Source organism: Hoplias malabaricus, chromosome 10, assembly GCF_029633855.1.
Source record: "Hoplias malabaricus isolate fHopMal1 chromosome 10, fHopMal1.hap1, whole genome shotgun sequence".
In the NCBI taxonomy this organism is placed as follows: Eukaryota; Metazoa; Chordata; class Actinopteri; order Characiformes; family Erythrinidae; genus Hoplias; species Hoplias malabaricus.
In genome coordinates, this window is record NC_089809.1 from 44050223 (window position 1) to 44075148 (window position 24926).

General features: G+C 43.7%; 1 protein-coding gene across 1 annotated transcript in view; it reads left to right on the forward strand.

The window, feature by feature from the left end:
* obscnb (obscurin, cytoskeletal calmodulin and titin-interacting RhoGEF b) overlaps nt 1-24926 on the forward strand; it is a 128383-nt gene that overhangs the window by 79942 nt on the left and 23515 nt on the right. The window contains 23 exon segments of the mRNA XM_066682573.1: nt 145-417; nt 2945-3211; nt 4976-5251; nt 5625-5897; nt 6153-6443; nt 7184-7453; nt 7897-9177; nt 9496-9777; nt 10171-10252; nt 10827-10960; nt 11554-11751; nt 11929-11967; nt 12121-12219; nt 12770-13012; nt 13131-13155; nt 13262-13305; nt 14023-14127; nt 14828-14884; nt 19027-19166; nt 21499-21712; nt 21890-21953; nt 23341-23511; nt 23620-23779. Of these exon segments, the coding sequence (XP_066538670.1) occupies nt 145-417; nt 2945-3211; nt 4976-5251; nt 5625-5897; nt 6153-6443; nt 7184-7453; nt 7897-9177; nt 9496-9777; nt 10171-10252; nt 10827-10960; nt 11554-11751; nt 11929-11967; nt 12121-12219; nt 12770-13012; nt 13131-13155; nt 13262-13305; nt 14023-14127; nt 14828-14884; nt 19027-19166; nt 21499-21712; nt 21890-21953; nt 23341-23511; nt 23620-23779 (4988 nt within the window).

The following is a 24926-nucleotide window of genomic DNA, read 5'->3' on the forward strand; positions in this document are numbered from 1 at the left end:
GTGGAGGAAAGTGTTAAGAGGAGATTGTTCAGGGTAGAGAGCGGGTGGAGGAGAGTGAAGATTAGAGAGCTGGTGAAGGAGAGGCGGTGGGGAGGAGCACATGCTGAATGCTGTAGTGTTAATCTCAGTCTGCGGTCTCTGCAGAGGCGGAGGTGCTGATAGTGGCGGGTATAAAGGGCACTGATGTGTTTGTGGGAGAGGACGCTGTGTTCTCCTGTCAGCTGTCCCGTCCGGCCAAAAGCAGAGTCCAGTGGTGGCTGGACGGCACCCGCTTGGACAACAGTCCCTTCAGTGTCATTTCGGTGGGTGAAGACAATGTCCACACCCTGACCCTAAAGAACCTCGCACCAAATGACTCTGGCACCGTCCTGTTCAATACGGGCAGCTTGACGTCCTCAGCGAGGCTGTTAGTGAAAGGTACCACACCGAGGCTTGGCCCTGGGGTGGAGGGGGGGCAGCTCTTTTGTTGGGACCTGCAGCTTTGAGATGAGTTCTAGACTAGTACTCAGCAGATCTGCTTCAAAAGCTGGGTTTGTTTGACCTAAGCACCCATGGATTTCCTGAGCTGGAAGCAGGGAGGTAATGTCATTATTCCCTCTTCCCTTATCACACACAGACGAAAGTATGTGTCTGTTAACTGACATAGCAGATCTGGACAGTTTGCATTATACTCACAGTGTGGCGATCTGTCCAGAGGTGCTGTGTTAGCGGCAGTGGGAACAGATTCGTGGGCTGGAATGTGCTCCTCGTGCTCTCAAGGAAGGGGAAGTGTCGGACATGGGGAGTCCTTGCTAACTAGAGGAACTGGTGATGGCTGATGCGTGGAGGAGAAAACTCCTTTAATTCTAAGTTGCTTATATTTGGGAGCTGGGGTTTTGAGACAGAGGGAAAACACGTTTAGTTCACCTTCTTTATTTTATACTCCTCTGTCTTTTTGTGAAAGGTTGTGAAAGAGATTTGGCTTCACTGTCTGTGTAAACCAGTGGTCACCAACATTTTTACACATAAGATCACCTTTGAAATCTGAACAAATTTCAAAGGTTACTGACGTCATTAGTGTACAGAGTGTGGGCTGTAGTATTCAGTTGTGCTACCTATTGATACATATCCTGCCTCTAGCAGCTCAGCGCATGCTTAGACTTACAATTTAAATGTTTTCATGGTAAATATATTTTCCTCTGGTGCATTATATAATCTGAGCCTACTCTTATTCCTCTCAGTGTTCCAAACTGTACATGCTGAATCAAATATGAAAAACAATTTATTATCACGGTAATTACCTTATTTTCCCCCACATACGGCTGCATAAGGCTGTGCATATCTCCTGCTTATACTTCTGTTGGGAAACGTTTTTGATATGCTTCTTTTATCCAATCCAAATATCCCACCTACTGTTTTATTAAGGTACTACAGTACACTATGGTAGCACATTTCGACAGAACACTAGGGTATCCGCTTGTGAGGTTGTGACTTATTGACCTTGAGAAACGTCACGTTCCGGTTCAAACCGCTGCTCATTGTGGTCAACTAAGTGATTTAGTGTCTAGATTTAGTGACTTTTGAGACTTTATAGTCAGGAAAAAAAAAACTGACTAAATCTAGCGACTTTTTACTTTTATGAACTCCTGAACTGAGATCACAGAATTGATTAAGCTTTATTCAAACAGTAAACAGAGGTAATAAGGGCAGTCATGGCCTGGTGGTAAGGGAGCTGGGTGTGAAACAGGAAGGGCATGTGTGCTCACGGTCTCCTAGTGTTTACTAGTGTGGAGAACAAATTCTTCTGTGTGCAGGGGTTAGGGTTAGGGTCATGTCGGCTCAGAGGGCTGGGATGACTGGTTGGCGACCACTGGTGTAAACCCTTTGTGATTATGTAAGGTATGTCCAGCTTTGGGAAATTCATGGGTGCTTTTGCCAGAGTGCTGTTTAGGAATACTGTAGTGGGTGACCCAAATCCTCCTACATAGGGGTTATGACCTACCATTAAGAGGGGATTCAGAATCCCAAACCCTAAAATCACTGTAATTTGAAAACCTGTTGAACCTCAAGTGCTCACTGGATGATAAGCTGTATGTCCAAAACTCATAGACACCCTTTAAACAAGACTTCACGACTGCAACAATTTGGAGTAGTGTATCTTCTGATGCTCTTGTAGCTGAATGCCATCAAATTATACATGCTGTCTGAAGCATTCCCAAGTAAAAAGAAGAAAGGAAGGGGGACAGAGCCCCTCAGAGGAGCATAAAGGGACAGGTCTTTGATCACACAGCGTATGTTACCAGCTGCATCCTCTATGGTTTAGGGATGATTAGTAAATTCAACTCAGCATTTCATTAGATGTGTTCTGTCTATAGAGGTTGGAAGTGCAGCAGATGCTGACAAAAGGGTCTGTGCCCCCCTCCGAAGGCCGAATGAGTGTTTTGCTTGGCTGCTGATCTGTGCATGGTTAACATTCTGATTCCTGTTCATTCAAAGAGATTCTTGGCCTCACCGTAGACTTATACCTATCAGTCATGGGCTCCACTGACCACACAGGTACACATTAGTTGTACAGTAAGTGTAGTCCATTTGTTGTCCTGCATATTTGATTAGCCCATTCCCTACTTTCTTTCAACCCCCTTTTAGGCTAGCGTTAGACATACAGCAGCCTTAGAGAACTTTGAACACTGATCCAGCCATTTTAACACATTCCTTTATGTTTGGTTGTGTTGCCCAAGCTTTGGTGCAGTTTAACCCTGGTCTAAGCCAATGTGGGTGGAGTTTTTGCGTAACTATTTGATGCATGCCTGTCTCTGTGATGGACATGAGGTTTGGAAGACTCCCGTTTCTAATATTTAACCACTCTGAGCAGATTTACCCCTGGCCATTCTGCAAAATGCATTTTCACCAAGTTGAACTTGTCTTTTGCTTTTCTACTGCTGCATACTTCACACACCCTCCATAGATCCCACTGTGGAGGTGGTCAGTATCATGAAGGACCTCCAGGTAGCAGAGAACCAGCCAGCAGAGTTCATCTGCCAGTACTCACGGCCAGTCAGGGCCGTTTGGAAGATAAATGGACAGCCTGTTAAACCTGACGGCCACAGGGTAGTAGTGGAGCAGGACTGGAACGTAGCACGGTTGTACATTAGCCGTGTAACTCAACAGGACATGGGTACATACTCCTGTGAGGCGGAAGGGACCTGTGTTGAGGCGCACCTGAGGGTGCAAGGTGAGCTGCTGCCCAACCTCACACCTGCAATTTATTCAAGCCTAGATCATGATTCTGATCTCCAAAGCCATGAGGGGAAATATGCTTTAGACAGGAGAGTTATTTCTGTCTGGGAATTAATATAAGGGACTGACACTCACTTTGGCACTCTGGCCTCAGGATCTAGGCAAAAAGGGCAAGAGGATTGTGAGATTGTTTTGTAAACCATGAGCTCAGAATGTAAGGGTCAGTAACAATGACTGTCAATGTGTAATAAGCATGGTTTTAAAAAAATGTAGCACTCAGATTGGATGTACAGTGACACTGCATGAATTCTGAGGACATTCATGCAAGTCCAGTGGATTCACAGTAGAGGTTTTTAGAACACTGTGGACAGTTTTACACACTTGGAGGAGAATGCTAACTGTCCAGATGATATCAGGTTACAGTTGCCTAAGCTGACTAGTATATTGCATAATAGTAATTATAATAATAATAATAATAATAATAATAATAATACACTCATTGACCAAAAAAGAAAAAAAACACAATGTGCCAAGAAACAGTTGTTGGAATTAAATGACACTCTATATGTGTGAATATAATGATGACATATGTAAGTGATTACAATATTATAGTGAAATTATGTTTTTTTGGGAAATCTGTACAGTTGAAAGGAAGCTCTAGTGCCCTGTTAAGCCACCTCTAGCCTGGATACAAGATGAGATACAGTTGGACATGGAGTCGTAAAGGTTTCCAAATGGCATCCCACTGTACATTTGCCTACAGATGTTGCAGCTGGGCCTGTAGATCCTGTGCACTCATAGGTTGTCTAAGCTGCAATTCCTATTGGCCCCGTAAATGCTTGATTGGCATTAAATCTGGTGACTGTGTCAAAAATTTGTTCCAATCTGACAGACACATTTTTGGGAAACACTTGAAGTTTAGGGGGAGCATTATCCTGCTAAAATACTGAGAGGTGACATGTGGCCTCAGGATGTCCTGCATATATCTCTGAGCTGTTAATGTCTCTTGTATCTAGTCTCTTGACTAATTCAACTGTCGTATGCAATGGTTCATCACACCAATATTTTGGGCAACGTGTCAATTAAAGTGTCCAACCGTCGTTGGATCCCAAACAGAAGCTGGATGTGATCACATTACACCTGTAATCATTTAAATACCTGCTTGAGACAGAACGGCAGGCAGGTTTTTTTCTGTCAATGAGTGTAATATATTCATATTTTCAAACCCAAAACTGTACTACTCATACAGAACACCAAAAAACAAACACATAAACACAAAAATAATGTGGATACAGAACAGCACAGATAGCTGTGAGCAGGGCCAAACAGCAGAGGTGAAAGCTGGCTCTCTCAGTCTCCAAAGTGGTCACCAAAATAAAGGTAATCTAACATTTTAACTAATAGTTTTATACTAGACCACTAAGACAAATACAACGCAAATAAGACACAGGGAGAAGCAGCGATTTAACCAAAAGATGCCAGCATGATCATATTCCGAACCATAGTCAGACAGGGAATGTGTAGGTGAAGTCTGAGGAATGATTCTGAGAGTGTCCTAAGGACAGAGTAAAGCCAACCGTACTCTGTAGATGAAGATAATACAGATTAGTTTGATGCAGCTTTTGCTTTTGAGTGGCGCTTTAAAATCATGCTTCCTGCTGATGGGGGACAGCAGTAACTCATTTACACATTGTCCAAAATAACAAGCAATTAGTCTGGCAGTCATGGTCTAAAGAACTGTCTCAAACCTGTTCTGCAGCTAAACCAATCGACATCGTTCAAGGCCTGGAGAATGTGGAGACCATAGAAGGTGGAGAAGCTCTGTTTGAGTGCTCCCTTTCCCGCCCTGAGAGCAAGGACTGTAGATGGTTGATCGACGGGAAACCAGTGAAAGAGTCGTCCAAAGTGGAAATTGTTACCTTCGAGAGTGGACGTCGCCATCTTTTACTGTTGAAGGAATTACGGGCCGGTGTTAACTCGACTGTGACCTTCCACGCCGGCACTGCTTCCACATCTGCCCTGCTCTCAGTCAAAGGTTGGTCCTAAAACCTTTACGTTTTAAGTCATTTAAACGGTAAAAGACAAAGTGTTTTTCAAGTACTTTATAGTGATCTCAGGTGCACTGTATTTCCTGAAGTGTGTAGGCCCCTCTTGTATGCAGTACACCTCTCTAAGATGTGCCCATGGTAAACACATATGTTGACTTGCCTTTGCAGAAGAGCAAAAGTGTAACAGCTTTTGATCTGACAAATATATTCTAGGTATTACCCTTCAGTTCTAGGTATGGAGAGTTCACAGGGGGAGTGGGATGAACAGTGAGAGGAACAGAATGTTACTTTATTAATCCCCTTGGGGAAATTGAGGGTGTTTCTCAATATGTGTTTCACTGTTTCTGACTGTGATCTTAGGCTGGCAGCTGGAGGTGGTGAAGCCCCTGGAGGATAAGACCGTTGTTGCTGGCGAGCAGGTGGAGTTCACCTGTGTTCTGAATGACCTGGTCCAGGAGAAGGATGTGACCTGGTACGCTAATGGTTCTGAGCTAAAGCCGGATGACCTTTGGGCCATGAAAATTAGTGGACGCAAGTGCAGCCTGATCCTGAAAAAGGCCCCAGCTCAGCCCCCACAGGAGATAACTTTCGCTGCACAGGATGCCATCTCAGTGGCCAAGCTCACCACTGTAGGTAAGTGGAACAATTTCATTGTCCAGAGGTGTGAGTGTGTGTGATTGGGTGTGCATGTGAGTGACTGGGAGGTATTGTCCACAGGTGTGAATGAATGAGTGACTGGGTGAGTGTGTAAGATATCCTGTGATGGATAGATGCTCTGTCCTGGGTGGAACACTGTTGGCCAGTTGTTTGAGGTAAAATGACTGACTGCTTCTTAAGTGCTTCTTAAGTTGTTGCTGCAAATTGTTAAGGCACTGTGTTGTTTTGTAGCGGTACCTGATCCCCCTGAGGATCCAGAGCTGGTGAGTAAGGGGCCAACGTCCGTCACTCTGTCCTGGTTCACTCCTCTCAGTGACGGGGGAAGCCCGATCCTTGGCTACAGGGTGGAAATGCGGCAGGTGGATAGTGCTCTTTGGCTGCCCTGTCATGCGGAGCTGGTGTGCAACACAGAGTTTCTTGTGGAAAACCTCATCCCTGGATCAGGCTATAGATTCCGTGTGGCTGCGATTAACTGCGCTGGCATAGGTGATCCTGTCCAGCTTCCTCAAACTGTTGTGCTTGGTAAGAGAACACTTTGGATGTTTTAAAACCTTTTGTCATTGGATTCAGGGTTTTTTCCTGACCAAATATATATTCTAAGAAGTGGAAGGTCACCACTGTTTGCCCAGGGTTTGATAATGTGCTTTACACTGTTCTGTATCTAGTTCCAGTAATTCTTGATACCTCTAGTTGTTTTCTGTGGTTGAAACAGACTTTTCTGCAACAAAGTGGCATCTCAAGTCAAATCATAATTTAGGTGTATATTAATTTTTACTACAGATGTTGTCACAAAGCAGCTTTACAGAACTAATAATCAAAACAAGAGATAACCATGTGAATCAGTCAAACGCGATAGTGTCAAGGAAAAACTCCCTTGAGGCTGGAGGAAGAAATCTTAGGAGGAACCAAGACTCACTATGGAAACTTATACTCCTCTAAAACAAGTGATAGAAATGAACAGTATCATCATTTAAGTGTGTTATTATTCTACAGAGTACTGACATAATTATAGCACTGATGTAAGAATGATGGTTGCTCCCTGTAGCAGTCAAGGGTAAATAAATTGACCACCTGAAACCTATTTGTCACAGCAATAGTCCTCCAATCACATACACCTAATGATTTGCATATTTCAATACAAATAGAATTTTTTGGGTCAAGCCTTGCATACAGCCATGCCACATAAAGGATCATCCTAGCCAGGCTGTGCTAACCCACATTATGAAGACTATAACAACCCTCTTTGTCCTTTGGGCCTGCAGAAGCACCAGTTACTGTGACCAAAAAGCTCTGCAGCTCTGAGCTCCAAAAAGGAAAGATGGCCCGTGTGGCGTGTGAGCTCTCTTCAGAGGACAGACCAGTCACATGGCTGAAAGATAATCGAGAGATTGAGATGGGAGCCAAGTACCAAGTGGTGACAGAGGGTAAAGCCCAGGTTTTGCTCATTAAGGATGTCCAGCCTGCTGATCAGGGTGTATACACTTGTGTGGCTTCAGAGGAGGCTGAGACATCTATGAACCTGAATCTCAAAGGTACCTCACTTTACCAACTCACCCTGTGAATTCATAGTGTTGCATAAATTGGTCTTATCTCAAGTTCAGCTGTGGTCAGGACTCAGAGCATCTGGATGGGTCGTAACATTGATGGTGTTGACCAATTATGGGCTAGGACTTTGTGAAATTGTTGCAAGGGTGGATTATTTGATTGCATATGACAGGGGAGAAACAGACTCTAGTAGGGAACTGGTTTGTTATGATTAGTGCAGTATTGCTGAGATAACTGAGGAATGACAAATAAATCATTGATAATTCTGCCTTGTTTAGGGGCTAATTTGCAGTTTTTCTCTGTGTCATTTCATTCCCTTATTTTAATAAATAGTGTTATATTTTCATATTGATCCCAATCTTAGATTTATATAAGTTAATGTAGACTGAGTGTGTAACTGAGACTGACCTGGTTGTTCCCTCGACTGCAGGAGATGACAGCATTTTTTCTCAGCTCCAGCAAGAGGAGGGTGGCCAGCCTAGTTTGCCCCCAGAGTCTGCCTCTGAAGGTGATCTCCATGCTTTATGGGAATCTCTGGCTAAAAAGCGAAGGATGAGCAGGGAACCCACACTGGACTCCATCTCAGAGCTGCCAGAAGAAGATGGTAAAGAAAAGGCACAAAATGAAGTGGGTAAAGAACTAGATAAAGAGCAAATCAAGGGGAAGGAGTGCACTTCTGAGCTTATGGCAAATATCAAACCAGAACCGAGTCTGTACACCAGCTCTGAAGATGAGTCAATAGGCAAGGCCACAAATCTAGTATCCTACCTCAAGAAGAGCAGTAAATCTGCCCTGACAGTGGATAGTCAGAGTGAAACATTTTCCACTAAAAAATTTTATGAACATTTCCAAAAGACAGAGGAGTCAGTGCAGCAGACTATTGTGCAGACCACAGAGGTCAGCAAAGAGGAAGAGTCAGATCTGCAGGAAGCTGCTATCAAGATCCAAGCAGCTTTCAAGGGTTACAAAGCCAGGAAAGACATGCGACCGTCATTCAAGGAGGTCTTCAAGGACCAGTCCAGAGAGCCTAATGGAACGATTCATTTGGAATGTGTCACAGAGGGAAAGCCAGACAAGGTTCGCTGGCTGAAAGATGGAGAACCTCTTGCTGATGGCAAGCATTACCATATTGACATTTACAACGATGGCACTTGCTCTTTGATCGTGACAGCTGCTACGACCAAAGACACTGGTGTCTACACCTGTGAAGTCACAAACAAGTTTGGAGTTGCAACCCACAGTGGGAAAGTGACCGTTGGATCATTGCGAGAGTCATCTGGGCGCCGTCCACTCACTCTCGGCTATAGTGCAGACAGTGAGCCAGAGAGTTCATCTGGCAGCGAAATGGATGAGTCCCTACGGCAGGCAAGCAAAAGATTGAGGAGGCTCCTTCGTACCCGTCTTCCACCAGATGTGGAAGAGGAGCCCTTTGTCAGTGCTGATGAGGGCGACCTTCAGCCTCCAGATCCACACTCATACCGTGAGGACGACAGGTATATCTACATCCGATTTGACTCCCACAGTGAGGCTCAGGTGGCATCCCAGCGTTTCCAGCAAATGTTCACAGAGCAAGGCGTGCCAATAGAAACCACTATTCTCGAAGCAGGACCTAAGGTAGAACTGCGCATTATGAAGATGGGTTTAAGCCAAGATGGCTCCCAAACCCCAACTCAGGATCGACAGCTACCTGCTTTCATGACTGGAACCCCAGGTATGACAAGTTTACTTGGTGTTGTGTCACAGTTGTAGTGTGTGTTATACATAACTGCAGTGTCCTCTAGGTCCGAAGGGTGCAATAGGGAAGATTTCTGTGTGAGCATGAGTGAATGGTTGTTTTGTGATATTACCTGATGTTTTAGAACCAGTTGTCTGTTTGTTGTCCACTGATCTATCATCTATATATTCTCCTGCATGAGATTTTTTGGGTTACTTCAGCTCCTCCTTGCAAGTGGAGCTCCTGCATTGCCATGTTCTCTCAGATTTGTCCCTAATTCCTTCTATGTCCCAACCACTACCTTTGGGCTCACAGCAGCCCCAGTCTTCCTGACGCAGCTCCACAGCCAGGAGGTACCTGATGGGTACCCGGTCAGCTTTGACTGTGTGATCATCGGCAAGCCCCCTCCCAGCATACGGTGGTTCAAAGATGGCAAAGTACTAGAAGAAGATGACCACTATATGATCAATGAAGACCAGGAGGGCTGCCATCAGTTGATCATTACAGCTGTCCGACCGTCAGACATGGGGGTGTACCGCTGTGTGGCTGAGAATGACAGTGGCATCACTTCCAGCAAGGCGGAGCTTAGAGTAGAAAGTGAGTACACTGTTAAAAGAAAGTGTCCTCAGAAGAAATAATCTCTGAATTAATCCTGTCTGGAAAACCCGCCTCCCACTAAGATCATGCAATTGCCACTTTCTTTTACCAGTGATAGTTTAGTACCTTGACTGGTTTTATTTATGCATGTGTTTGCCTTCTCCCCAACTGGTAAAGCACCTGTGCCATTACCTACATTACTAATAATGGTCATCTAGTGTGTAGTCGACTGTGTTCAACTAATACACCCTTCTCACCAACTGATTAATATAACTCAAACTGAGAATCATTTCCCATTTGAAATCTTGACAATCTGAACTTCAGGTATGAATTCTATTTTCTCCATATAAATAGAAAATAGAAAAGTAATACAGATGTATTCTATTCTTACAGTGTCTTGTAGCTCAGACTATGACACTGCTGCCGATGCCACAGAGACGTCCTCCTATGTTAGTGCTAAAGGCTACGTATCAAGGTAAAATTAAATTGTTTATCATCTGCATGCCTCTGGATTTGATGACTTAAATATGAAAGATTGGGAATTGAGTGTCTGGCAAGTGTTGTATATTTAACTTATAGACAAAAAAAAACATTTGCAGCATTTAGCAGATGTATTTCATCTGCACATGCACACATTCAACAGACAAACAGAGAAGCACATTCAGCAGGAAAATGAAAATCTCCTTACTGCAGGACATGGCTGATCTCCTGCTGAGATGTGTATGGACAGTTCTCTCTTTTTTTTAGTGCAGTACCTGCTGACGCTGCTGATGGCAATGTCCTGAATATTTCTCATATCAGTTTATAGATAGTTCTCACTCTGTAACTACTTCTGTAACGCACCATTATTCTTGACTGATGTGTGTCAGATCTTGCACTGTGTGGACACTGCTGTGATGCTACACTTTCCTCCGTATTCAGTACAGTGTTATCTTAAATATGCCAGGGATGATTTCACTTAACCCTATTCCAGAACTTTTAAATGATCATAAAAACATATTATTTCTGTTTCCCTGAAACCTGTGGTGGTCCTTCATTGCAATGCCTAGCTCTGAGCACAGAGACACAGAGGCCTTTGAATCAGTGGTGGAGGATGAACAGCTCCCTCAAATAGTGGATGAGCTGCATGACCTCTACCTCAGTCCAGGAGCACCCAGTGCCAAGCTGAGCGTCAGGGTCAAAGGTAAGATGTGATTGAAGGTACTCTTCTGAGCTGTAAATATGTTCTTATATACATTTTTTAGAGGGTGGGTCAGCTGGGACAGGCCTGGAATCATAAAGCTCCAGTTAACAAAATTGGTACATCTTTGTTAAGTGCAAAGCAGTGAAGACACCATTTACACCAGGTAATTTTCTGTGACCAGTACGTAGATCCAGATATGATTTACACATGGTGTCTGTGGTTACTTCTTTGCCATGAAATATGCAAATCAGTTTATGGTTGTGTCAATAAGTCTGTCCAGGTGCATCCTCTTTATGCAGCCTTTTCCTGATCATGGGTCTGTGTGCTATGAAAGGCAGTCAGGCCAGGTTTATTGTTCTAATTGAAAGAGCTATGGTCATCATGGGCAGGGATTGGGTCATAGTAGGCAGGTCTTAATTGTATTTGGAAGGGTTTGGTTCTTGAGCAGGGTTTGGTTTTGTTGGCCAGGGTTTGTTTGTACAAAACAGGGTTTGATTCTTGAGCAGGGTTTGGTTGTATTTAATTTTACAAGGTGTTCTGACAGTGTTGTATTTCCTTTGTGAGCTGCTCTTAATTTTGAAGATGGTTTTCAGGATTCCCTGTGCCGAGAGTTTACTGGTTCAAAGATGGAACCCCACTGAGCCCTACAAACAGGATTTTAGTGTCTTCAGAGAGAGATGTGTACAGTCTGGAGATCTCTGAGGTGAAGCGTGAAGACACTGGAGAATATTCAGTCTACATCAGCAATGCAGCTGGCTCCGCCTACTCCTCCGCACGGATGGTCATACTCGGTGAGTACAAAGTTACAAAGGTGTTTGACTGATGACACCTGAAGCAGTTGTGTACCATACACCAGTCATTGCCTTGGGTTTATGATAAAGATTTCTGGTGTTATTTGGTGTTTGTTACAGAAGTGTATGTGTCTCATGTGTTCTCTTGTTCTTCCTGTGTGTGGATTATTGTAACAGGTCCAGGGGAAAGGATACCTGAGCATTTGAAACTTAGAGGTACGTCCTGATAAACTAAAAGAACTATGGTGTCAGATATGACTATGTAAATTGATTTAAACAGTGGTGCACTAGCAGTAAAAAGTGTTAGTTGAATTAATCTCACTCAGCTATTTGTTCCTGATTCATGCATTCTTCATGTGTTCTTCACAGACTCTAAAGAGCCTCTGGTGCCACCACGATTTCTGGAGCGATTCTACAACAGGACGGTGAAACAGGGATCCAGTATCACGCTGTCAGTCAAAGTGGAAGGTGTGGTGGCTGTGTAGACTTCTTTAGTTTTAAACGGGAGCTATGATGGTAATGGAGCTAACAAGTAATGTGCTAAGTGCATGCCAATACGATCATACATTAATTTCACACCGTGTCACTGTAGAATTGAACTGGCCCTGATTCCGAGACTGTATAACACTTACTTATAAAGAGGACAAAACCACATCTCACAGCTTGTTGGGAGATTGTCTGTTTGATCCCTGGTGATGCCACTACCGTCAGAGGCTGGGTGTTCACTAGTTATAAAGCAGAATTGGCCTCGCACTCTCTGGATGAGTATAATGGCCCACTCTTTTCCCCAGTACTCAGCATGATGCCAGCAGACTTCTTTTGATTGACATATAAATGCAGGGCATACAGTGCTCTCCTACAAGTATGTTCAGCTGTCCAGTGACGTCAGTGAAGAAGTAGTGGGTGGTTACCCATGGGACTAAGTTTTTAAATACAAAAGCTTGCTTGGATTGAATCAAATGCTTCATAAAGGTATGATACAGTCACATTAACAACACCGTGTCCTTCACCTCTCCAGGCTCTCCAGCCCCCTCCATAAACTGGCTGAAGGAAGAACCGATGAAGGATGTTTTGTGGATAAAAGCTGACACACCTGGATACAAGGTGGCCAGCTCAGGTCGCCAGCACAGTCTGATCCTGATGGATGTGTCCAAGGAGCACAGCGGCACTTACAGCTGCATAGCCACCAACCGCGCTGGACAGTCTCTTCACACGGCTCGTTTGAACGTAGAGCACGATGAGAAGCTCCCACTGGCCAAAGGTTTGCTCATTTCTCACCAGGTCCTTATTCCTTACAAAAATTAATCTGCTTTTTAGAGGTTAACATCAAATGTTTGAGCTCTAATTGATTATTTACACATTACCGATCTCTCCTGCAGTGCCTGAGAGCATCATCATGCCAGAGTAAGTTCATGGTGATCACGCACCCAGCCTGGAATTTCACCAATACAGCACTACATGTGGACTACCTTATTGTTGTGCACTGATTTCTTGCTGTGTGTTATTGTAGGGTTTTGGGAATTACCATTAGCCCACCAGAGGAGGAAAGCACAGGTAAGAATATGTCTTTACCACAGGTAAGAATAAGTCTTTTCCACAGTGAGACCCATGGAGAGCGGTGACTGTTGTGTGTAGATTAGTGCACTGGTCAGCAACTGACCACACCACACTGGCTTTATTGAGAGTTGGACACAGACAGAATACAAGCATTTACAATGATGCTGACTGGCAGAAGCATTGCAGGAGAATCTGAGGCGACAGCTATATCAGTCCATAAAAGCCCCACAGTCAGGAAAGAATCTGCAGAAGGGGAACATCTACAGCCAACCAGAGACAAGTTCCCAATTTACTAACTAATGATGACCCCTCCCATAACATCCTGTGGAGCCAATGAGACACAAGCTCCAGATTTAGAACCACCCACTGATGACCCCTCCTATATCATTCAGAGCAGCCAATCAGAGACAAGCTTCTGATTTGGGAACCATCCAATTATGACTTTGAGTTTATTGTTCAGATCTTTGGAGGAGACGTTAACAACAGCAGAGAAAACAGCATGAGTCTAAGTTTGCTTTGTGCTGAACTCTTCATTCATGTTCTGTTTTTATTGTCACCATGTTTACATCAGTAGGATGGCTGTTATTTTCATAATTAGAATGTTTTCAAATAATGCTCACTGTACATTTGTGACACTAAAAGAGCTAAGTATACAAATGTGTTTTGAACCTGGGTGGCTCTGACTGTAATAAATCGTCTCTGTCCACTTTTCAGGAGAGACCAAACTGCCGTATCTCGGGACTGGAGTAGACACTGCAGAGTTCTTGCAGAAGCTCACCTCCCAAATCACGGAGATGGTCTCTGCCAAGATCACACAAGGTGAGAGAAAGTTCCACCTTCACCTTCTGAGCAATTTCTGCAGCTCCTGCTCATTCTCTGCTAACCTCTGTGTCCAGGTCAGAGGCAGAAATGTTCACAGAGGATTACATTTATTAAATATTTATTAAGACTTTAATTAATATAAATATATCCTGGTTTAAGACTATTACAGTTTGCTCAGTGATATCTAAGAAAACAATTCAGTTCTAAAGTTTGAATTTGGTTATGGAAATTGTCCCCAAAATGTAAGTGTTAAATAAACACCATAAACTGCTGTTTCACACCTGACTGCATAAATCACTTTATGATTATATATAGATTACACACACACACACACACACATTCTGTTTGGTCAGTGGTGATCAAATAAACAGTAAGTGATTATAGTGTTATATTTTAATGTTGTGGCTGTGTTTACAGTGAAGCATTGTGTATTGAATGAATCTTGAATGTTTAATAGGATTTATCAGGATATTTATATTTAAGTATCAGCATGTTACATATGGGTTCCCATGATTACTGTTTTACATTCATAATCAGAATACATTTTTTTTTTGCATCTATTTCCCCCATTTTTCCTGTGTTTACATTTCACAACTAATCCGCGTCTTCATGATTCTCCATATGATCTGAACTCCATTTCACCTTTACACCCCCCTCGCTTCTCCACATGCTGACACAGCGTTAATTTGTTATTCAGACAGCTTACAGAACCATCGCGTGCTCCAGTGGATGAAATCCTGGCCCAGAGTGACCAGTATGTATCCAGTGTGTGTTTGACACGGTAGAATCCTGATGGTGTCCCCGCATGCCTCTGTTTAGCTCCTTTTTTTATTCTGATTCAGTTACCTGGGTTATTTATTCTTCTCTCTCTCTCTTTCTCTCTGTGTCAGTTAGTTTGGATTTTTATTTTTGTTTTAATATTAGAAATTTCACTGCAGTTCGAGGCAGACCAACCTACATTTTTGATAATTCAGGCAGCTGAAGCATTAGGATTCTGGCTGAGTGACTCTTACTGGTGAAGTGTGGCGGTGGTTAACCCACTTCACAACACCAGCTAGTGTTTATGTTTTTCATGGCCCTTTAAACTCAGGGACAAAGCTTCACACATTCCACATTCATTATTTTACACTGTGTCCAGAACATCAGATTAATTCTGTAAATATTTATACATGAAAAAATATCCATTTTGTTACACACATGTTTATTTTCTTTGTGAGTATTCGAAAAAAAAAGAAACGGAGAAAAAAGCCAAAATTGTTATAATTTCATGCAAAACTCCAAAAATGGGGTGGATACAATTATTGGCCCTCAACTTAATATTTGGTTGCACACCTCACATCCCATAGCCATCAGCAAGCTTCTTACACCTCTCAACTGGAATTTTGAACCACTCTTCTTTTGCAAACTGATGCAGGTCTCTCACATCTGAAGGGTGCCTTCTCCCAACAGCAATTTTAAGATCTCTCCACAGTTCAATGGGATTTAGAGCTGGATTCTTTGCTGGTCACTTCAGAACTCTCCGGCACTTTGTTTCCATCCATTCCTGGGTGCATTCAGAAGTATGTTTGAGGTCATTGTCCTGCTGCAAGACCCATGACCTAGGACACAAACGCAGCTTTCTCACACTGGGCACTACATTGCAACCCAAAATCCTTTTGGTAGTCTTCAGATTTCACGATGTCTGGCACAGAGTCAAGGCACCCAGTGCCAGAGACAGCAAAACAATCCCAAAACATCTTTGAACCTCCACCATATTTGACTGTAGGTACTGTGTTCTTTTCTTTGTAGGCATCATTCCATTTTCAGTAAACAGTAGAATGATGTGCTCTATCTTAGTCTCATCTGTCCACAAGATGACTTTCCAGAAGGAATTTGGCTTATTCACATACATTTGTGTCAGCAGTGGGGTTCTCCTGGGTCTCCTGCCATAGAGTTTCATTTCAGTCAAATGTCAACAGTGATGCACCCTGAGTCTGCAGGACAGCTTGAACTTCTTTGGAACTTGATTGGGGCCACTTATCCACCATCTGGAAAATCCTGCATTGCAACCTTTCATCAATTTTCTCTTCTGTCCACGTCTTGGGAGATTAGGTACAGTGCCATGGGTCGTAAACTTCTTGATTATGTTGCACACCATGGACAAAAGTACATCAAGATCTCTGGAGATGGACTTGTAACCTTGAGATTGTTGATATTTTCCACAGTTTTGGTTCTCAAGTCCTCAGACAGTTCTCTTCTCCTTGTTCTGTTCTCCTTGCTTAGAGTGGCACACACAGACACAATGCAAAGATTGAGTTTTGCGTGAAATTATATCAATTGTGGCTTTTTTTCTGTTTTTTTTTTCCAAGACACAATGGAAATAACCATGTGTACAACAAAATGTGTAATTGCAATAATTTTCTGGAAGAAATACTTTTTGCCACTCCAGGGTGTATCCCTGTCTTGTACCCAATGATTCCACCACCACCCTGAACTGGATAAGGGTTACAGATAATGAATTAATTAAAAATTTCATGGTTGCCAAAAGTTTCAGCCATGACTGTATTCACTGAGATTAAAACACTCAGAGTCACTTTGTGATTATTAATGTCTCATTGTCCTGAGTGCCTAGTCCTCACAGTAATGGAACACTCGCGGATTAAATATACACTCGTTTAGATTTCCACAGCTCACACTCAGGTTTACCTTTGTGTTTGTGAACCATTTGGTACTTGTGCTCAGGTTTACAGGTAATATTCACTCCTCAGACCCCGAGGCCGCCGAGCTCAAGGCCAGTGAAAATGTGGTTATAAACAGGTGTAACAATTTCACTGGTGACAATCAGTATCCCTTTCTGATTAACTAAGGACTGAAAGCAGCTATTTCACCCCCTCTCCCCCTTTTCACTCAGAAAGTCTCTCTGTGTGTGTGTGTGTGTGTGTGTGTGTGTGTCTGACATGTAGCAGTCAGTAAGGTTAACTGAGACATTATGCTTAAAAACACTATTAATTATTAAAATTAAAGCCCAATCTTCCCTCCACACTGGTCCATCCCCCTCTTCACTCCTCTGCTCTTGACTGAACTCGCATTGAGATCTTCAGGGCAGGGGTGTCATCCTGTAACATCACTGTACCACCGTCTTAGCCCTGAGAGTCACCACTGTCCAACCACACACACATATATATATACACACACACACACACACTTATACACACACACAAACATGTACACATATATACACACACACATGTACAACCGGATTCCAAAAAATATGGGACACTAAACAAATTGTGAATAAAAACTGAATGAAATGATGTAGAGGTGGCAAATGTCAATATTTTATTCGTAATAGAACATAGATGACAGATCAAAAGTGTCAACAAATCCCAAAAAAGTTGGGAGAAGTAGCAATAAGTGGCTGGAAAAAGGAAATTGAGCATATAACGAACAGCTGGAAGACCAATTAACACTAATTAGGTCAATTGACAACATGATTGGGTATAAAAAGAGCTTCTCAGAGTGTCAGTTTCTCTCTGAAGCCAAGATGGTAAGAGGATCACCAATTCCACCATTGTTGAGCAGAAAGATAGTGCAGCGACACCAGAATGGTGTTACCCAGCGTAAAATAGCAAAGACTTTTAAGTTATCATCATCAACGGTGCATAACATCATCAAAAGAGTCAGAGAATCTGGAACAATTGCTGTGCGTAAGGGTCAAGGCTGTAAAACTCTACTGGATGCTCGTGATCTCCGGGCCCTTAAACGTCACTGCACCTCAAACAGGAACGCCACTGTCAAGGAAATAACAGAATGGGCTCAGGAATACTTCCAGAAAGCATTGTCAGTGAACACAATCCACCGTGCCATCCGCCATCGCGGATGTTCTTTATGGAACACTGGGACGCCATGTCGTCTGGACCAGAGAGGACAAGGATAACCCGAGTTGTTATCAACACTCCGTTCAGAAGCCTGCATCACTGATGTTATGGGGTTACATGAGTGCTTGTGGCATGGGCAGCTTGCATGTCTGGAAAGGCACCATTAATGCAGGGAACTATGTTCAGGTTCTAGAACAACATATGCTCCCATCTAGACGTCATCTCTTTCAGGGAAGACCCTGCACAATATAATGCCAGACCACATTCTGCAGCGATCACAACATCATGGCTACGTAGGAGAAGGATCCGGGGACAGAAATGGCAGCCTGCAGTCCAGATCTTTACCCTATAGAGAACATTTGGAGCATCATAAAGAGGAAGGAGCGACAAAGAAGGCCCAAGACGATTGAACAGTTAGAGGCCTGTATTAAACATGAATGGGAGAGCATTCCTATTTCTAAACTTGAGAAACTGGTCTCTGTCTCCAGACGTCTGTTGAGTGTTGTAAGAAGAAGGGGGGATGCCACACAGTGGTAAAAAATGGCCTTGTCCCAACTTTTTTGGGATTTGTTGATGCCATGAAATTTTTCCCTTAAAATGATACATTCTCTCAGTTTAAACTTTTGATCTGTGATTTGTGTTCTATTCTGAATAAAATATTAGATGTTGGCACCTCCTCATCACTGCATTCAGTTTTTATTCACAATTTGTTTAGCGTCCCAACTTTTTTGGAATCCGGTTTGTACACAGACACAAACATATATACACATATATACACACACACACAAACATGTACAAACACATATACACACACACACAAACACATATACACACACACAAACATATATATACACACACACAAACATGTACACATACACAAACGTACACACACACACACGTACACAATTCTGTGAAGTTGCTTTGTTGCATCAGTTGTAAAAAGCACTTTACAAATAAATTTGATTTTATTTTATTTGATTTGACCTAAGATTTAAGAAGAATTTAATGTTTTCCTGTGGTCTCTGTGTCTCTTCCTTAGCCTCGTTACGTGTCCCAGGAGCGGATAGTGATGACGAGACTAAAACCCCCTCGCCGTCCCCCCATCACGGCCGCTCTCGTCCTCCATCACTGATCGCAGACTCCTCCTCAGAGTCGGACGAGAGTGATACCAGAGGAGAGGTGAGTTTACAAATTTAACCCGAGTCCCAATTGTGAGTCCCCCCCACCCCACCTTGATCATAGACAGTGGACACCTGCTCCTTCTGAAATGAGCACTGACCAGCTCAATGCTCCAGATCAGCCAGAGATGCCTGCATTTGTTAACACTGTGAGCAGAGCGGACCACCTCACCCACCCACACTTTACTCTAGTGAACTGGATCTGAAGTGAGGAGAAGATTTGCCTCAGCTGGTGGAGAGGACTCTGTCCTAGTCCTGAAGCAGCTGAATGCTGAATGCTGAGGCATCTGAACCTTGAGTGAGTGGAAGTCACAGTAGCCGGGTTGTTGTCAGGTCTAGTGCGCTTCAGAGGACCCTCGCTGCTCCCGGTGGAGCTGAATCTTCCATGGCCCATTGCTGACTGTGTGGTTATGACAGTGGAAACCTGTTGACTGGGTCATGTGTGACTGTGTGTGAACTGGCACTGTCTGGTGTTGGGATTGAACCAGGGTTCTCACTGTGACTGAGCTGGGGGTCAAACTCTATGCCACATCTGCACCACCTGAGGGCACTGGTGACAAAACAAGTTCACTCTTGGAAACTAAATGTCTATGGCCTTTGGAGATCATTTGAGCCGTGTGTTTCTGACCTCCCCTAGTAGTGAAGGAGGGAGGTGCAGTCTAGCTCATTGGCAAACGAGAGAGAGAGGGAGAGAGACAGACAAAGAAAGATCTGTTTTGAGCAGAGGCCTTTTATTTCATCTCTGTCTTCTATAAGCATTTAATCCTGATCAGGTTCACTGTGTGTCCCAAGTAATGGTTTATGACATGGTGACGGTATATGACATGGTGATGGTTTATGACATTGTGACAGTTTGTGAGATGGTGACGGTATATGACATGGTTATTGTATGTGATGTGGTGATGGTTTATGACATGCTGACGATTTGAGACATGGTGATGGTTTGTGACATGCTGAGGGTTTGTGGCATGATGATGTTTTTGTGACGAGGTGATAGTTTGTGACATGGTGACAGTGTATGATGTGGTGACGGTTTGTGACATGGTAATGTTTGTGACATGGTGACAGTGTACAATGTGGTGATGGTTTGTGACATGGTAATGTTTGTGACATGGTGACAGTACAGTGTGGTGATGGTTTGTGACATGGTGACAGTGTACAGTGTGGTGATGGTTTGTGACATGGTGACAGTGTATGATGTGGTGACGGTTTGTGACATGGTAATGTTTGTGACATGGTGACAGTGTACAATGTGGTGACGGTTTGTGACATGGTGACAGTGTACAGTGTGGTGATGGTTTGTGACATGGTGACAGTGTATGATGTGGTGACGGTTTGTGACATGGTGACAGTGTACAATGTGGTGACGGTTTGTGACATGTTAATGTTTGTGACATGGTAATGTTTGTGACATGGTGACAGCGTATGATGTGGTGAAGGTTTGTGACATGGTGACAGTGTATAGTGTGGTGACGGTTTGTGACATGGTGACAGTGTACAATGTGGTGACGGTTTGTGACATGGTAATGTTTGTGACATGGTGACAGTGTACAATGTGGTGACGGTTTGTGACATGGTGACAGTGTACAATGTGGTGACGGTTTGTGACATGGTGACAGTGTATGATGTGGTGACGGTTTGTGACATGGTAATGTTTGTGACATGGTGACGGTTTGTGACATGGTAATGTTTGTGACATGGTGACAGTGTACAATGTGGTGACGGTTTGTGACATGGTGACAGTGTACAATGTGGTGACAGTTTGTGACATGGTAATGTTTGTGACATGGTGACAGCGTATGATGTGATGATGGTTTGTGACATGGTGACAGTGTGCAGTGTGGTGATGGTTTGTGACATGGTAATGTTTGTGACATGGTGACAGTGTTCAGTGTGGTGACGGTTTGTAAGATGGTAATGTTTGTGACATGGTGACAGTGTGCAGTGTGGTGATGGTTTGTGACATGGTAATGTTTGTGACATGGTGACAGTGTACAATGTGGTGACGGTTTGTGACATGGTAATGTTTGTGACATGGTGACTGTACGATGTGATGAGGTTTGTGACATGGTGACAGTGTTCAGTGTGGTGACGGTTTGTAAGATGGTAATGTTTGTGACATGGTGACAGTGTACAATGTGGTGATGGTTTGTGACATGGTAATGTTTGTGACATGGTGACAGTGTACAATGTGGTGACGGTTTGTGACATGGTAATGTTTGTGACATGGTGACAGTGTACAATGTGGTGACGGTTTGTGACATGGTGACTGTACGATATGATGAGGTGATATGGTGATGTTTGAGCTGTGGTGATGTATTTTCTCTTTGCAGATGTTTGATATCTACATAGCGACAGCAGACTACAACCCCATGGGACAGAGCAAGGACAGCATTGCTTTGAAGGAGGGGCAGTACGTGGAGGTCCTGGATTCTGCTCATCCACTAAGATGGCTTGTACGCACTAAACCCACCAAAAGCACACCGTCGCGCCAGGGATGGGTCTCCCCAGCTTATCTGGACAAGAAGCTGAAGGTGAGAGTGTGAGGTCTGAACTTGAGGCTGCCATGGTTTTGGTGTCATTTGGTGTGAAGACCGTATAATAACACAGTCAAGCCGTATACAATCAGATGAGCTGCTGGTGTGCATGTGGCACAGGGCCTGCAAACACAGAACCGAGAAGGTCTAATCGTATGTTTTTGCTGTGTGCCACAGCCAGCCGAAGCAGGGGACGCCCCGGAGGGCACAGGGGAGGAGGTCACTGAAGGGGAGTACAGACGGAGGCTGTGGTGAGTGACCCGAGTCCTGCTTCTTCTGCATCAGTTTTAATACAGCGCCCCCTGTGGCGCAGGTTCTAACTGTGTGTTAGTGAGTTTTGCTGTGTTCGGGTGCTCGTCAGAAGGTTTTATATACCGGGTTGTTAAATAATTAATACGACGTACGTAATAAATAATAATAAGAAGAAAAAGATGAAGAAACACGTTTATTGATCCCTTAGAGAAATTACTTCTCTGCATTTGACCTATCTGTGGCAGTGAACACACAAACACACAATAGTAAGCAATTCTCCACACACACACTAGGGGCAGTGAACACACACACAGCCGGATCAGGGGGCTGTGACCACCTCAGCGCTTGGGTGCAGTTTGGGGGTTAGTTGCCTTGCTCAAGGGCACTTCAGCCGTGAATGAACTTTCTCTCATCGGTTCCGAGAACTGAACCACGACCCACCGGCCACAAACTCTCTTCTCTAACCTCAAGGAGATGGCTGCCCCCAACTAAATCTGTTTGGGGTGGGGATATACACTACGTCTCATAAACTCGTGTATCATCTAGAATTCCAGTGGGAAATACTTTATCTGCCGTTCGGGTGCAGTTTAAAGCTGTAAAATTGGTATTTCCCAGTTTCGGATATCACACAAACGTAGCATTAATGCGAGTGAGTGAGTGAATGTATGTGTGACTGTGTGTATTAGATACATGACTTCAGCTCTCTGTTCTTAGCCTTAATCTCACTGTAAGGCTGCACTGTAAAACATTTCACCAGCTTCAACTCAAAAACATAAGTTCAAAAGTTTGGCTTTGAATTTGACTTTAAACTTGGGTTTCCTTCAGGTGACTGTCTGTGAGGAGTGTGGTGTGTTCTCTCTGTGTCTGCGTGGGTTTCCTCCGGGTGACTATCTGTGAGGAGTGTGGTGTGTTCTCTCTGTGTCTGCGTGGGTTTCCTCCGGGTGACTGTCTGTGAGGAGTGTGGTGTGTTCTCTCTGTGTCTGCGTGGGTTTCCTCCGGGTGACTATCTGTGAGGAGTGTGGTGTGTTCTCTCTGTGTCTGCGTGGGTTTCCTCCGGGTGACTATCTGTGAGGAGTGTGGTGTGTTCTCTCTGTGTCTGCGTGGGTTTCCTCCGGGTGACTATCTGTGAGGTGTGGTGTGTTCTCTCTGTGTCTGCGTGGGTTTCCTCCGGGTGACTGTCTGTGAGGAGTGTGGTGTGTTCTCCCTGTGTCTGCGTGGGTTTCCTCCGGGTGACTATCTGTGAGGTGTGGTGTGTTCTCTCTGTGTCCTGACCACATTCAGGAATCCAGTTTAATATCAGTCTAAACTCCTGGTATCTACAGACGAGCGCACATTACCTGTCTCTATTCCCAAACTCATCTCTGTCTCTCTGCTCTATGTGGACAGCCAACTGATCCAGGAGCTCCTCAGCACTGAGAGTGAGTTCGTGAAAGAGATGGAGTTCCTTACATCACACCACCTGGAACATGTTGAGAATGAGAAGACACCACCGGAAATCCGCAGCCAAAAGGAGGCCATCTTCCGGAACATTGGAGACATTAAAATGTTCCACGGCAGGTACAGAGCACACCTCTAATGACCTCTAGTGACCACATTATTGCAGCTGTTTTCCTGACTGTTCTTCCTCAGCAAATCAACTCCACAGGGCTCTGCTCTGTTTTACAGCTCCCTCCTCCCTGGGCTGAAAGACTGTGACACAGATGATGACATCGCCATGCATTTTCTGAAGAACAGTGAAGGGTTTGAGAACTACCTGCGGTACCTCGTGGGCCAGGCCCAAGCGCAGGGGGTCATTAGTGAGAAACCTGTTCACCAGTTCTTCAAGGTAGGACTGGATGATGTGCTGATTACTGCACTCTGATCTAGGGCTCTGGTGATGTCCAGTGCTGCTGACTCTTTATAGATTACACCGCCGCATGGTCAGAGCCTCCTGGGTTGATTAGTTTGGGGTTCTGTGTGTTCTCTTTTATTGTGTGAATGTTGCTTTGGGTCTGTATGTGTGGGAGAGAAAGAGAGCGTGAGAGAGTGAATGAGCACTGTGTTTTGTCCAGCAGTCCACTACAGCTAAAAAACATAAAGCTGAGGTTTTGTGCGAAAGCAGTGAGATGCTGCCATGGTTTAATCTCTCATCCACATGAGAAAGCAATGAGAATACAGTAGGAACACTAAACAGTGCCACCGTGTGGCTCTAAGCTTTATTGGTAGTGTGTTACCTGTTCTGGGCGATAAAGTTGTTGATCAGGAGGTTTTAAAATGGTAAAACACTAATCTGTTTAATCTGGACACTAATGGTGCCCCCTTGTGGATTAGTTTGATTTGATAGTAATACACACATACTGACGTGTTCCAGGACCCTGGTCCAATCACAGGAGGATCTGATTTTACAATAGAAAAAGCACACTTTCTCTACAAAGGAATTAATATGTATTTTAATAAACAATTACTTCTTATTTGCAAAATTTAACACAATGCAAAAGACCCATAAAATTTGACCTGTGCAAAAGTTACAACTTGAATTTGATCTACATTCAGCAAATAAAGAGAAATTGTGCCTTAAATTACAGTAAAATGCTATTTGTTAATTCCATGTAGTTCCCATGTTATATTTTTGCCATTTATTGTCATTTAACTGATTTCAGACTTTTGTTTAATGAATGTATGATGCTTTTTAAATTGGTGTTTATTTATAGTCACTGATTGGCAGCTAATGGTGGCAATAATATTAAGACATCAATGAGAAGTGTGTTTGTTGGCTGTGATTAAATAATAATCCTGTAGCTGCAGCTGTAGAAAGGGGTGTAATATCAGGGTCATGACCCAAACAGTCTGAAATGGTGTGGGTTCGCAGTAAAATATTATTAGTGCCAAGTATTACCTGCTCCCTCCTGTAAATCACTGATCAAACGCTGCGGGGGGTTATTTGCAGTTTGTGAAATCACTGCTAAAGAGGAAGGTTCCTCTGTGAATTTACA